Source organism: Ursus americanus, chromosome 36, assembly GCF_024610735.1.
Source record: "Ursus americanus isolate L20-20 chromosome 36, mUrsAme1.1.p, whole genome shotgun sequence".
In the NCBI taxonomy this organism is placed as follows: Eukaryota; Metazoa; Chordata; class Mammalia; order Carnivora; family Ursidae; genus Ursus; species Ursus americanus.
Genome location: NC_142162.1, coordinates 18,007,094 through 18,020,466, shown reverse-complemented (window position 1 = coordinate 18,020,466; position 13,373 = coordinate 18,007,094). Strand labels below are relative to the sequence as shown.

Sequence of the window (13,373 nt, the reverse complement as noted above, 5' to 3'; positions counted from 1 at the left end):
ATATTCCCAGGAGCTAGTCCTGGCTTATAGAGAGTGAGTGGCTCCTGAAAGTTATTCAGTGTTCCCAGGTCCTAGGGCCACCGCCAGAATCCATGGGGCACACAGAAGTTATGCTGTCAGCACAGCACACCTGAGTCTTGCCTTCCTAAGTAAATGCTGGAGTACCTAAGTAAATGCTTGGAGGTGTAGTTCCTTGGAGACCCTATTGAAGTCCCATGCTTTCCTGCTTTCAGTTGATCTGGGACTAAACCACTCACCATCAGCACAACTTAGATGGGATTACCTGGGCAGGTTATCCGCCGAAAGCGATAACCACATTGCCATATTAAGCAAATCCTTCAGGACCATTTCTTGTCCAATGAATTCCTTCTCATTAGAGGAGAGATGTGATAAAGACTCCTTGTGACCAGAGAAGGATTACAGTTACCACCTGGTCTCCCACTAACCATGTTAGTTCCTTCAGAAGGTGTTCTAGACATTCGCAAACTGGCATGTTAGAGGGTTCTGGTTTCTTCAGAACAAATGCTGCTGGTGGACCGCTGGCTACCCTGACCAATCAGACGACGAGAATTGTACAAAAGTCTGTCCTGCTTACTAACCGTTAACCACCCAGACTAAAACAAGGTGTCCCACGGATCCCTCTTGACCTCACTCTCAACCCTTCCGCTCAGGCACCGCTCCATTAACCTCTTCCTCCATGGCTATCAGAGATTTTGGATAGAAACAGAGGAGTATTCCTTTGAAGAGAAACTAGTGCAGGACTTGGCTGTAAGTACTGACTCAGCTGGAAGTAGATATGGGTGTGAATGAATCTGACTTTTGTATTCGTGTGTGTGTTCTAACAGTTAAACATTCACAAAGAATCGGGCGTATCAGTTTGGGGAGAACTAACTATAAATTATCAGAGGAGGCCCTGCTAATGGCCATAAGAGCCAGAGGATGAATTTCACTTGGAGGTGCTAGTACTGTTATCATCCTCATCATCATTATTAACAACTAATGTTTCTTGGGACACGCAGCCATGCGATGGAAAGTTCATGCTAAGTTAAGTTTTGAGCACCATCAGCTGCAAGAGGCCACCCCGCCCTACCAGGCTCTGCATTTCTGGTCAGCAGCTCTGCTTTAGGGAACGCACATATGAATCCCCTTCCTGCATCTTACGTTTCTGTATCCAGCCCTTCAGAAAATTTGTCATGCCCTGTTTCTAACAGACTTCATGCTCTAAAACGCCTTAAAACAACATACAAGGGGGAAAACCTTACTGCAGAAGCACCGCAGAGACTCATCATGGTACAGACAGAAAATAAACCCTTCTCTCCTTTGGCCAACCCTTGGTTCTTTTTTTTTTTTTTTTTAATCCTTCTTATTTCTCCCATTTATTTTTTCTCTTATCCCTTACTCTCTGTTAATCTTGTTCTGTATGTCTCATACTCAGTCTTTCTCCTGTTTCTTTCTCTTTTCCTATCTCCCTCTGTTTCTTTTCCTTCTCCCCTCTTTTTTGCTTTTAATTCTTTCTCTCTCATTTTTCTCCCACTTGTCTTCTTGCCCTTTGTTCTTTTCCTATAGTACCATCAGTGAGAATGACAGTTCCTTGGTTTTCCCAGTTCCTTGATTAGTGTGAAGTTGACAACAAGCATCACTTCAGCCCTCCACTTCTGAGCCAATCACTGAGCCTGTGTAGTTCTCACCAATTTACTGAATATGGTACACCCTGCAGGCTCTGCCACTGCTCGAAACTCACTTTTACCTCCTACATCAGACGCTATTTCCTTTTCTGTAAAAGGAGATTGAGGAAAGATTTAATGAAAGGAGAAGCTGCAAGGATTGCAGCTCAGGATGGCATCTCTCAGGAACAATAAGATTTTTAGAATCAGCAGTGAAGTTAGGAAAGAAATGGTTAGCTGGGTTGAGTCTAGGATAGTATCAGACCCCAAATGGCCCCAGTGCCTTATAACTTTTGCCCCATCCGTGTTTCCAGCCCAGCTCTCCAAGAGAAATTTCAGGTATTGGCTGAGAGACCCAGCCTCTCAGGGGACTCTCCAGAGCTTCCCTCCTGAACTTGGGTGCCCAGGGCTTGCATGAGAGTTCTGCTGGGGGGGGTGGGGAGTGGTCTGCAGCTCCTACCCTATAGTCAGGCTTTTGCTTTTCCTTTCATCTCATTTGTACCTAAAATTGCAATGTTTCTTTGATTGGCTGAAAAATATATATATTTGTGTCCCCAACCTTGCATCCTTAGGGCTTCTTGTCCTGAAATAAACATATGACAGAGTGGTGTCTCTTTGTGCTTTTATCGGATGCACTCTGTGCTTTGCGCTTTACCTTCTCTTTGTTCGCATGCATTTGTGGGGCATGTGCTGAAATCCATGCCTAAAACCTGTCTGCATTGGTTTGTGCAGAAATCCCCCAAGGTGGAAGAGGAGGAGGAGGAGGAGACAGAAAAGCAGCCAGATCCACTTCATCAGATCATTCTCCATTTTAGCCGCAATGCTCTCACGGAGAGGAGGTCAGCACCACCAGAGCTCCCTGCTTCTCCCAGGCACGGTTCTGCCAGCCCCACACCTTCGTCTCACGGATGGCAGTGCCTGGAAAGGGGATCCCAGATTTGAGCACCCCTCCTTGCTGCCCTGTTTTTTGGCCATCAAGAAACATCTAGGCAAACTATATAAGCCACAGCCCTCTTGTCGTCTCAGCCAGACATGGAGGCTAAAGATTAGCCTGAAACTATAGCCTTCATTCCTGAATTCCATCAGCCAATGCTGATTCAGATTTTCAGAGGGGTTTCTAAGAATCTGGGTAGGGGAAGGAGTTTTCTAATTAATTCTCTGGTACCTAGAACTTGAGATCTCTGTGGCTCTTAGTCTTTTCTGCTGGGTCCAAAAAGTAGCCTGCTAAATATCTCCTCCATTCTTTCCAGCAAATTGGAAGATGACCCCTTGTACACGTCCTATTCCAGCATGATGGCCAAGGTACACCTGCGTTTCTGCCCATCGTCTCAGTCTTTCTGTCTTCCCTTTTACCTCTGCGGACACACAGAAACTGTCATTTTGAACAGCAGGGTTTAGGACTCAGTCATGACCTGGGCTCCAGGCACCTCACAATTCATGTACCACAGGGGTGACATTAGCAAGCCATGCCACCGCCCTCGTAAGGGGGGCTTGAAGCTTAGAAACAGTGGGTGCCAGTGGCTCGGTCACATGGTAGTTCCAGGCCAGCTATGTGGAGTTTAGGCATACATCCTTATGTTTCCAGTCAACATTGAGAGCACATCCAAAAGTTGAAAGTATCTGCAGGTGAAGGAAGTCAGCACACTTGGAAATAGGCTTTAGAAACTGGAACGGGATCCTAGTCCTCTGGCAAAGGTAGAGTGACATTATTCCTACGTCACAGAGCGGGACAGCAGCCTCCAGAAGGCTGGTGGTAAGGAAGAAACCTTCTTCCTTAACCTTCTCTTCAAACAGGAAACCTTGACATCAGGCAGAAAGAGGGATTTGTGGGGTTACGGGAGCACCTGCTCCTTTACTCGCTGCACCACAGAGTCACAACGGGAAGGGGCACCTTAGGATTCACATCCTACGTATCTCCAGTCTTCTTGCCAAGCCCATGGTTCTCATGTAGAAAGGGACAGCCCCTGCCCTTGTGGCTGCATGTGCACCAGAACTTTACCAGGTAGAAGAGTTCAGGTCTGTCGTTAAACCCTATAGGTCCCGGTTGACCGTGTGAGATTGGTGTTCCCACTTCTCGTTTCTGGACCCCTTGGTAACTGCAATGAAGACATTTTGAGTGGACTGTTGCCCTGCAGTGGTCGAAATGTTCTTGATTTTACCAAGTGCTGAGGTCCTGAGGTGCCTGTGAACTACATCCTGTCCCCCGCCCTTGCTCGGTAGAACAGTCTCATTTCTTAGACTCACCTTTCTTTTGTCTCCTCCCTTCCCTCCTCCATGGAATCCAGAGTTGTCAGAGTGGGGAGGACGAAGAAGAGGAGGAAGACAAGGAAAAAACATTTGAAGTAAGTTTTTACCAAGATTGAAGACAGGGCCATCCACCAAAGCCAAAGCCAGCTGGCAGGCTTGAGAGGCGGGTGCTGACATGAACCACGTGCCTCACCCACCGCAGGTATCTGGCGGCAGATACACAAGTCTGAGCACACAAAGCATGCACGTTAGCCGTGGTTCTCTCGTTGGTCTTCCAGCCTAATGAAAGGTAGCAGGCAGGCAGTCCAATGGCAACCCCCGCCCCTGCCCCGTCATGGGTTGGTTCTTCTGGGAAATTACTCACTGCTCCCCAAATATGGTAGTAACAGGTGCCAGAGAATGACAAATTCAAACATCCAAAATTGAAAACTCAAAGCAATGGAGACTCTGGGATGGTTTTTGCATCACTATTTTATAAATGTCATTAATAGCAATTTTGATTCTGAGGCAGTGCGGGGCATGGAATCTCCCAAGATAAAACCATATTAATTTACTGGTATTCTCTCTATAGACAAAGTATGTAACCGCAAAAGTAAATTAATACAATTATGGTTCTGGAAGGCCTTGGCATTCTAGTATTCCATGTCTGGTAGGGTCTCTGTTAACAGTGATCTGAGCATTTTAGATAAATGGGTGTTTTCTGCATTCAGACAGGCTTCAGCTGACCCGTATGATGGAACATTGAAAACACATTTTAGCCTGGGGTCACGTCCTAGAATGAGAGTATTACAGGGGAATGGGCTATGTTTCCTACCAGTGCAAAAGGTAGAAAAGTCATCATCAAACTATGAGTGAATTGTGGGTGGACAGTTTTGGAAAGCTGCCGTAGTGTCTGGAAATCAACTTCAGAAGTCTTCTTTATCCAGAATTGTGTGTGCTGCCTTCCTTAGGCAAGTAAAGATTCTCTTGGCTTACCTTAGCATGGCAGACGGCCTGAGGATAAACAAATCTTTCCCTGCCGTATTTTTCTTTCCAGGAGAAAGAAATGGAAAAGCAGAAAACCCTCTACCAACAAGCGCGGCTGCATGAGCGTGGAGCCGCAGAGATGGTCCTTCAGATGATAAGCGCCAGCAAAGGTGATTCCGTGATTTTGTGGATAGGCCCCTGTCGCTCCCACAGAGACAGCATGCTGTGACGTGAGGTCGTTATTAAAGAGCCCTGATAAAGCCCCGTCGATGTAATTAACCCTGTTTCCTTGGTGATTCAATGGAATCTTCACCGTGGCAGGTGAGATGAGCCCCATGGTGGTTGAGACTCTGAAGCTGGGGATCGCCATTCTGAATGGGGGCAACGCTGGTGTACAACAGGTACGGGGGACTCCCAGTGGGTTGTACAGACTTCTCAGGGTATGCCCATTGGACGGCTGTCACGCTCCGGGGAAGAGGTGTTGGCTCCACTGCAGAGGGCCCACCCACAATCACCCTTGCTGGTGTTTGTCCTTAGTGGCCAATTATATCAGCGTAGCTGGGAACACAGATAAAACCAGAGCTGGTAGTTTATAGACAAATGTGTACTTGACAAAGACAGTTTACCCGGGGTTCAAGGCAAAAAACGTTTAGTTTTTTCATCATTAGATGATTTTTTGCACAGGGAGGGTCTAAGGGAAGTTTTCTAAGCCTAGGTTTGTATTTTAATCATTTTACCTGTTAGTGTCTTACCATGAATAAGGAGCCCAGTCAGTTAAATGGAGTTCATAACCCCAAACACCTGTTGTCTGTTCATTTGTTTGTTTATTCATTCAGTCGCGGTGTTGTGATTGCTGACTATGCACCAAGGTCAGGCTCTGTTCTGGGATGGAGGGTGTAGCAGTGGGTAATGCAGCTAAAATACCCCTGCCACCGTGCATTCAATGAGACAACACGCAGAAGCATAGTGTGGATTCCTGGCGCATGGAATCCATTCAACAGTCTGAATTGAAACTGGAGACAGGAATATTCTGGTGTCTCGGGGGGCACTCCAGGCTCTGGCTGAAAGCATCTGTGTGCACAGAAAAGTGACATTTCAAAGACTTTTGGCATTTGTGAGGGTTATATCACAGTGCCCGTGAGAATCTCCAAATTTATAACTACCACTATTACATGTAATTTGTCCCAGCCTTTAACTCATCCCAAACAAATTTGTCACAAAAGAATTACCATTTTCTAAAACACCCTTCACTTTCTGTTCTCTTCCATCACCACCCCATCAGCTGATTTTTCTTGCAGGACCTTTTATTTTTTTTTTTTAAACATTTTTATGATGTCAGACAAAGTTCCTGCCTTCCCAGTAATGGAGAACAGAGAAAACAAAGTCTGATTGTGAAAGATACTGTGCTCTCAACTAGGCTTGTTACTGGCTGAGCTCCCTTGCTCCAGTGCCCCAAACTCAACTCATGACTTTCTCAGATTATACTTCAGCAACATTGTGCTAGATCACAGTCCTGATGTTTATTCCCACATGGGAGAGGCTTCAAACAGTAAATCTATGAACATCAAAGATCTACCATACTGCCCTTAGCCGAAATACCAGTGGACCTTTAGAAAATAAAATATCCAGAAAATACGTAAATAAAATGTCCACCTGAAGAGACTCTGGTTCCATAGGAAGAGGGCAGGTGGGGCTCAGGCCCATGGAAGGGTTAAATCCACAGGTGGTCCTAATGCCGACCCAACTTTACAAACCACCACCCTGGATGTGGCTCCATGTGACTGAGACTTGACGTTTCTCTATTACAATTGGGAGGGTCACTACTTGTGGCATAATTTACATCGCTCTTCCTTTTAAAAATGTGTCTCCCTTGTAGAAAATGCTAGATTACCTGAAGGAGAAAAAGGATGCTGGATTCTTTCAAAGCCTTTCTGGTCTTATGCAGTCTTGCAGGTAAATATGGGAAAACCACCAATAGCAATTTTTTTCTATTCAGAGGAAAGAGAAATGGGGTGGAGGGGGGGGACTACAGAATAAACTAGCTTATCATGGAACTGTTGAGGAAGGACTTACCTGCTTTAAAAAGCTAAGAGGATGGGTATCGTTCCTCCAGCCTTCAGGATTACATTCAAATAGCCTACAGAAGGGGAAATGTAATCTCCATTAGACAGACGGACACAGATACACACATGCACACACCTGGTTTGGTTTTTTAATCACCTTTACCTCCTTGTTTTGGAATGTTGTTTTCCTCAGAGCTAAGTGTTTCTCCTAACATATATGCTCTTAAAAGTCAAACCAAAAAAGAATGGGAAAGAGGAGGAATGCCTCAGTATGACTCAAGGCTGTGTTTGCGTTAGACCCATTAGGGGCTCTGTTCATCTGCATCCTTAACAGTCCTTTGAGCCTGAGTAAGTATTTGGTGGGTACATATTTTGACACCTCCATTTCAACAGAGGTACATCCTAACATGGGAACATTTTGCCGTAGCCTAAAAAACAAAGCATTCAACTTTCCACTTTTTTACCATGTGTATAAGCCTCCCCTCATGTCTGACCCCCTGACAAATGAACAGTATGTAGCCAGAAGTCATAGGTTACCATGCTTACTCCTTTCGGAAACAAGCCAGCAATCTTTCTAAGTGTCGGCTTATTCTCGAAGATTCATATGTGTTTTGAATAATCTGTAACTTGTTCTGAAAGAAATCAAAGTTATAATTAGCTCATTTACCTCCAATTAATATTCTTAAAAATAGAGCATTAGATTTTCCACTTAAAAATTTGCAGGATGGACATACTTTCCTTTGGTGGACTTCATAATTTTGTTAAGCTTATTTGATGGAGTAAATATCGTATGTACCCTGGGGTGATAGGGAACATATTTGAGCTGCAGTACAATCCCTTTGTCTGAGCTCCATTTTTTCACCACCAACAGCCAACTCGTTTATTACCTCTCTCAGGGAAAGAAAATGTAATATTGCCAGGCCTGACTCACTGAAGGTAAAATAGTACATGTGGACTCAGAATGGCAAAACTCAAGGCAGTTCAGTTCCATATTGCCCATGAAATTTTCAATTAAATTTCTAAGTGTTCTCTTAGTAGTCTGTAATACTTCATATTATTAACCTCATTTGTAGTGATGGCTTAGAGAGACAGGTGACATACCTTTAGAGGCCAAGTGAGTCCTAACAGAAGTTTTAAGATATTTTCATGATTTTTGTTGATTATAAAAATAATACGTATTGGTAAAATATTGAAACATTAAGGAAATTGAAACATTTGAAATGGGTGTTTTGGAATGGAGTAAGGGTCAGACATGCCTGTTCCCCCGATAGTCTCCTGAATCAGAACTGCTCCTTTGAAGTGTCTTTGTCCAAAGATCCTACCTCCCTGCCCTCTTCCCTTGACAGCAAAGCTAAAATAGAAGGATGGTTTATTGAGAAGAACCTTTCTACAGCAGGACCCGGAAAAAACCAACAATATGGCAATAGGAATTTTCACTGTTTTCTCTTTAAAATGTATCCAAATTGCAGAATATATGTGGCTCCCTAAAAGGGGGAAAGAAATGCTAGGCTTTTTCCCCTGACATCTTTCCAATGCAGTGGTCATCTCCTTTGCCCAGTGCTAAAGGGAAGGCAAAGTTTCACAGAATCTTAATGGATCCAGCCATAAGGGGCCCTAACAGCTATATTTTTGTGAGACCTCATGTTATGGTGTATGAAGCCTTTCAGATTGGGGAAAGAGAGTCTGTTAGAGAAATAGAATGAGCCCCAATTGGAAATAATATGATTATACATTTCCACCTTGTTGAGCTCTGTGTTTGTACTAGGGGTTCCTGGCTAAGTAGGATTTAGTGGTGGCTGTGATGGGGAAGTTCAGAGAAAGTGGGGACAAATAAAAGGCTAGCTTATTACAGGTTCCGGGACAGCAGTGCCTCCAGAAAGCTTAACCTTAGCTTCTGTTGGCTTCTGAATGATACAAGAATTCTAAAAGGGTGTGGCCCTTGTAAATCTGAACTCTGTAGCCCTTTCCATCAGTATTCACCCTGAGCACTAAAAAACACAGGTCCTTATGATTCACAGAGAAAATAGGTAAATGTGGGAGGTGAACGTTAATTAGTGCAGTTAAAGTAAACTTTCTTTTGAGAAATTGTAGAAACAAATTATTCCTTCCTTATTTAGGAAACCTTTCTAAATCTTCATGCATAAGAAAGAACTCAAACTGGACAAACAAGGACAGTTGTTATAAGTTCTGACCCCTCTCCGTGCATGCCTGTGAGCCACAGGCATCCTTGGACAACGCTCTTGATGCAAATCAGGGAAATGCTAGACTTTCAACCACACTGTACTATGTTAGACCATTTATGACAACACAAGGACGAGATAGTCTTAGTCAATAGGTACACTGACGTTAGACATCCATTTTCCCAGTGTGCGTGGCCCTGAACCTTGTTTTCTCTTGTCTCTTACAAGTGTCCTTGATTTGAATGCATTCGAAAGGCAGAATAAAGCTGAAGGCCTGGGGATGGTTACTGAGGAAGGAACACGTAAGTAACTAGTCAAGGTGAAGGCCATTCTCTTTCTGATTACCATAATTAACTCTTTCTGGTTAGAGCCCCCGCTCAGTGCTTCTTAATCTACAAGGACTTGCTCAAATTTAGCAAAATCTTCCCATCAGGAGCTTTGATAAGGGCTGGATGTATTCACAGAGCCAGCCTTAACTAAACACAGTTTATCATGGTGCTTATGGTTTTTCTTACTTTGCATTCTTCTGTTTTTCTCTTATCACCAGTCATTGTTCGTGAGCGTGGTAAGTTTGAGTTTCTGGCCCCAGTTGTCTACCGTATGTGTGAGTCCTAAGGGACCTTATTTAATTGCTGCAGTGCAGACACGTTTCTAGGCTTGGTAGTTGCATGTGAAGCTTAACACAGCAGTTTGACGCTTAATTAGAGAAGTGTCTTCCATCTGTAGAGCATGGGTTCTGAACTGTGAGCCATTACTGCCATTAGCCTAGCTGTTTTCCTTTCAAATGCATCTGGGGGCTCAGTATTTTAGCTTGGTTGGTCATTGTGTTCTGTAGTCTCGGTTCCTGGTTAATCAGATGTTTCCCCTTCATATAAAGTTCCCTTTCCGAACTGTTCTGATGCAGGCCCTTTGTCATTTTTGCAGTCGTTTGCCTTGGAAAGTGTTCTGGGTTGAGAAGCCAAACAAATGCTCACCAATATTCTGTTTTCAAGGTGAAAAAGTACTTCAGAATGACGAGTTCACACGAGATCTCTTCAGATTCCTGCAGTTACTTTGTGAAGGACATAACAGTGGTAAGTGGAACAGATTGATTTGTCAAAGGAAAACAACATTCAGGTGCCAAATTATGATTCAGCTCAGGATGCCACATTTAATACAACCAGCTGCTGACTCAAGGACAGCAGTTAATCCATTCCTCAACAAAGAGCTCGATGGAGCACCAACTTGAACTTCAGGGCTGATGTTATTTAGTGCCACCCAGGCTGAGTTGCTTCCAGAATCTTCAGATGGTGCATCTCCACACCCACCCCTTTCTGTCAGGTCCCTCGGGGCTCATAAAGTCCACTTTCTGGCCTTACCAGGGTGGGAGGGCTCAGGGCAGAACTCTGTCCTGCAGGACCTGCCAGGACCCAAACAGGGTGCTCTTGTAAGGCTTTTCACACAGTACGTCTCTTCAGAGTTTAGCCAAGAGGGCTTGCTCAGCTTCCTCGGCGTGACGAGCGCTGGTTCTGACCCAGCGCTGGTGTTCTTAGACTTTCAGAACTTCCTGCGGACTCAGATGGGCAATACCACCACCGTAAACGTCATCATCAGTACCGTGGACTACCTCCTGCGTCTGCAGGTCAGTGGGTCTTGGACGGTGGCATGGTTCACACACATTTCCAGAAGCTTAAGACGGTTACATGGGATCAGGACAGGCCCAGGGTCCAGTCAGGGCCCAATAAGAACGGTGTTATAATCTATGTCCACACACTTATGGGAAGTCAAGTACCTAAAAATGTGTATTTGAAGACTGAAATAGGGGAAGTGGTAAATATCCAATCATCTAGTATAAAATGCCAGTTTACCTCAGTTTTGCCAGTGGAAACCTCACCACAGTGCCCAAGAGGCAATACGTGAATGAAAATAGATTTTTCACTCGGTAAAAAAGATACAGAGGTGATGGGAATAAGATGAGTCTACAAGTTCTTAGTGTTTGAGAAGTCACTCCGTTTAACTGCTTGAAGGAAAATCCAAATAATATCAGGAAAGTACACAAACATAAAAAAAAATGCTTTTCTCTGCTAAGTCTTCCCCCTTGCTCTGCCACATAGCAGTTGTAACCTGAAGCAATCTGTTTAACCTCCCGGCGTCCCAGTGTTCTCATCTGTAGACTGGGTGGCACCTGTCCCATCGGGCGGTCATAGCGATGGAGAGATTGAATCTCTGCGGCGGTCAGAACAACAGCCGGCACTTGACGGAGTTAGCTCTTGTGTTGCTGCTCTTGGCCCAGGCAGTTGGATGATTCTCGTCATCACCTGTAGTGTCTGTTTTTCACTGGGAATAAGTTGTCCCGCATGGTGGTCACCCGTGTCCAGCTGAACACTGTCCTCTCTCCTCCCTGTTCTTCGTAGAGGCGTCTGTGCACTTCAGAGATGCTAGGGGTTAGATATCTCTGTGCTTTCTTCTAGGTTTCTGTCATAAGAAAGGAGTCATAGCAGTGCAGGGTTCCCTTGTACTCTTCCTGAACGTTGGCTTTTAGCTTCACTGACTGAAGTTTAAGAAGTACCAAACTTTCCTTGTTTGTTCTTAGGAATCAATCAGTGATTTCTACTGGTATTATTCAGGGAAGGACATCATTGATGAGTCTGGACAGCACAATTTTTCCAAAGCTCTGGCGGTCACGAAGCAGATTTTCAATTCTCTTACGGAGTACATCCAGGTACGTGCTGCAGAGTGCGCGCTCGAAAACAACATGTTTAGCGCTCCCATGCTCTGTATCCACTGTGGCATGTTAGGGTGCCGTACGGACGAGCTTCCAGCACTAGCAGCGACAATGTGTACCAACAAATAGGAACCAGTGTGCAAGAGTACTTCAAGAGTGCTACTCGCTAGGAGAAGCTGCAGCCCATCGTCCTTCGTTGTGACCTGCTCATAGCATTGTCACACTCTATTTGCACTTATCTGGTTACATTTTCCTTTCCCTCCTAGATTGAAAATTTTGTGGGTGGAAAATTTCTTTTTTGATCTAAAGTTCTTCATTTCTAGCACATGCAGCACATCCTACGTATTCAGTAAGCATGGGGAGTAGAGTGGGGAAATAATTGATAGAATGAAGGAATAAAGGGATAAATGATGTTATCTTGAGTCTCGAGATTGAGAACCTATGAGATCCTACTAATTTGTCAGAAATTAACTCTATGGAAAACGTAAACTATGTCCAAAGGCAGTCAAATCTAGAATGAATTTCCAGTTAAATATTTAGATCTCACAGCATTCTTTCTCTGTTTACAACAGTCTCTGGTCATTGCCTACAGTGGTCTAATGACCGTACAAAGGAATAGAGGATGTACTCAGGCATAATTTGCTATGAAACCAGCAGCTATATCACAGTCCTCTGGGGTGCAGTATGAGATTTTTAAAAAACCATCGAATGAGTCAACCGGCACACTCCGACCATATTTGTTTATTAAAATAAACACAAAACTAAGACTATCAACTTGGAAAGGAGGATTTTAAGGGAGAGATCGATCCTTGTTTTACTCAAGGACCATAAGAGCATGGAGAGAAAAACGTAGAAACAGGTGACTGATCTGAAGTGTCACAGAACGTGAAATACCTGGGAAGGTCATTGAACAGATTTAACAAGAATTTGATTTGTTCTCTGTGGAAGCCATCCTAATCTGCAGACTTTCCCTGGGAGCACTTAACCCAAAAGTAAAAAAGAAACCTTTTTGGTGAATGTGAGTTTCTTACAACTGGTTTTGTCCCAAAAAGAATCTAGAGGCTTCTAGGGATTAGACATCAAATATACACGAACAGTAGTTTTTTTTAAGATTTTATTTATTTATTTGAGAGAGAGAGCACACAAGTGGGGGGTGGGGGCAGAGGGAGACGGAGACTCCCCGCTGAGCAAGGAGCCCGATGCGGGACTTGATCCAGGACCCCGGGATCATGACCTGAGCCAAAGGCAGACGCTTAACCGACTGAGCCACCCAGGTGTCCCTCAAACAGTGATTTTTAAACAAGCTTACATGATTTAGGAAGGCAGGCAATACCTCTCATGCTGCCCTCTTCCCTGGGAATTCTGCCAAGCCTTTTCTCGAACTTGAGATGGTATCCGTGTTCTTTTTGGAAATTTCTTATTGAAGAGTGATTTGGAGATGAGTTAAAGGGTAGAAACAAAATATAAGGAAGAGTTAAGGATGAGAAATATAGGCAGAATGTGACAGAAGACTCTAAGGGTATAAAAAATATACAAAACGATCTCACTG

At 44.2% G+C, this 13,373-nt stretch overlaps 1 protein-coding gene across 1 annotated transcript in view; it reads left to right on the top strand.

Moving 5' to 3' along the window:
- Positions 1 to 13,373, top strand: part of RYR3 (ryanodine receptor 3) — a 581,277-nt gene that overhangs the window by 538,049 nt on the left and 29,855 nt on the right. The window contains exons 75-86 of the mRNA XM_045815782.2: positions 672 to 768; positions 2,397 to 2,503; positions 2,915 to 2,966; positions 3,950 to 4,006; positions 4,948 to 5,047; positions 5,199 to 5,278; positions 6,754 to 6,830; positions 9,349 to 9,422; positions 9,668 to 9,685; positions 10,113 to 10,193; positions 10,653 to 10,741; positions 11,693 to 11,821. Of these exons, the coding sequence (XP_045671738.2) occupies positions 672 to 768; positions 2,397 to 2,503; positions 2,915 to 2,966; positions 3,950 to 4,006; positions 4,948 to 5,047; positions 5,199 to 5,278; positions 6,754 to 6,830; positions 9,349 to 9,422; positions 9,668 to 9,685; positions 10,113 to 10,193; positions 10,653 to 10,741; positions 11,693 to 11,821 (961 nt within the window). The remainder of the gene's footprint in view (positions 1 to 671; positions 769 to 2,396; positions 2,504 to 2,914; positions 2,967 to 3,949; positions 4,007 to 4,947; positions 5,048 to 5,198; positions 5,279 to 6,753; positions 6,831 to 9,348; positions 9,423 to 9,667; positions 9,686 to 10,112; positions 10,194 to 10,652; positions 10,742 to 11,692; positions 11,822 to 13,373) is intronic.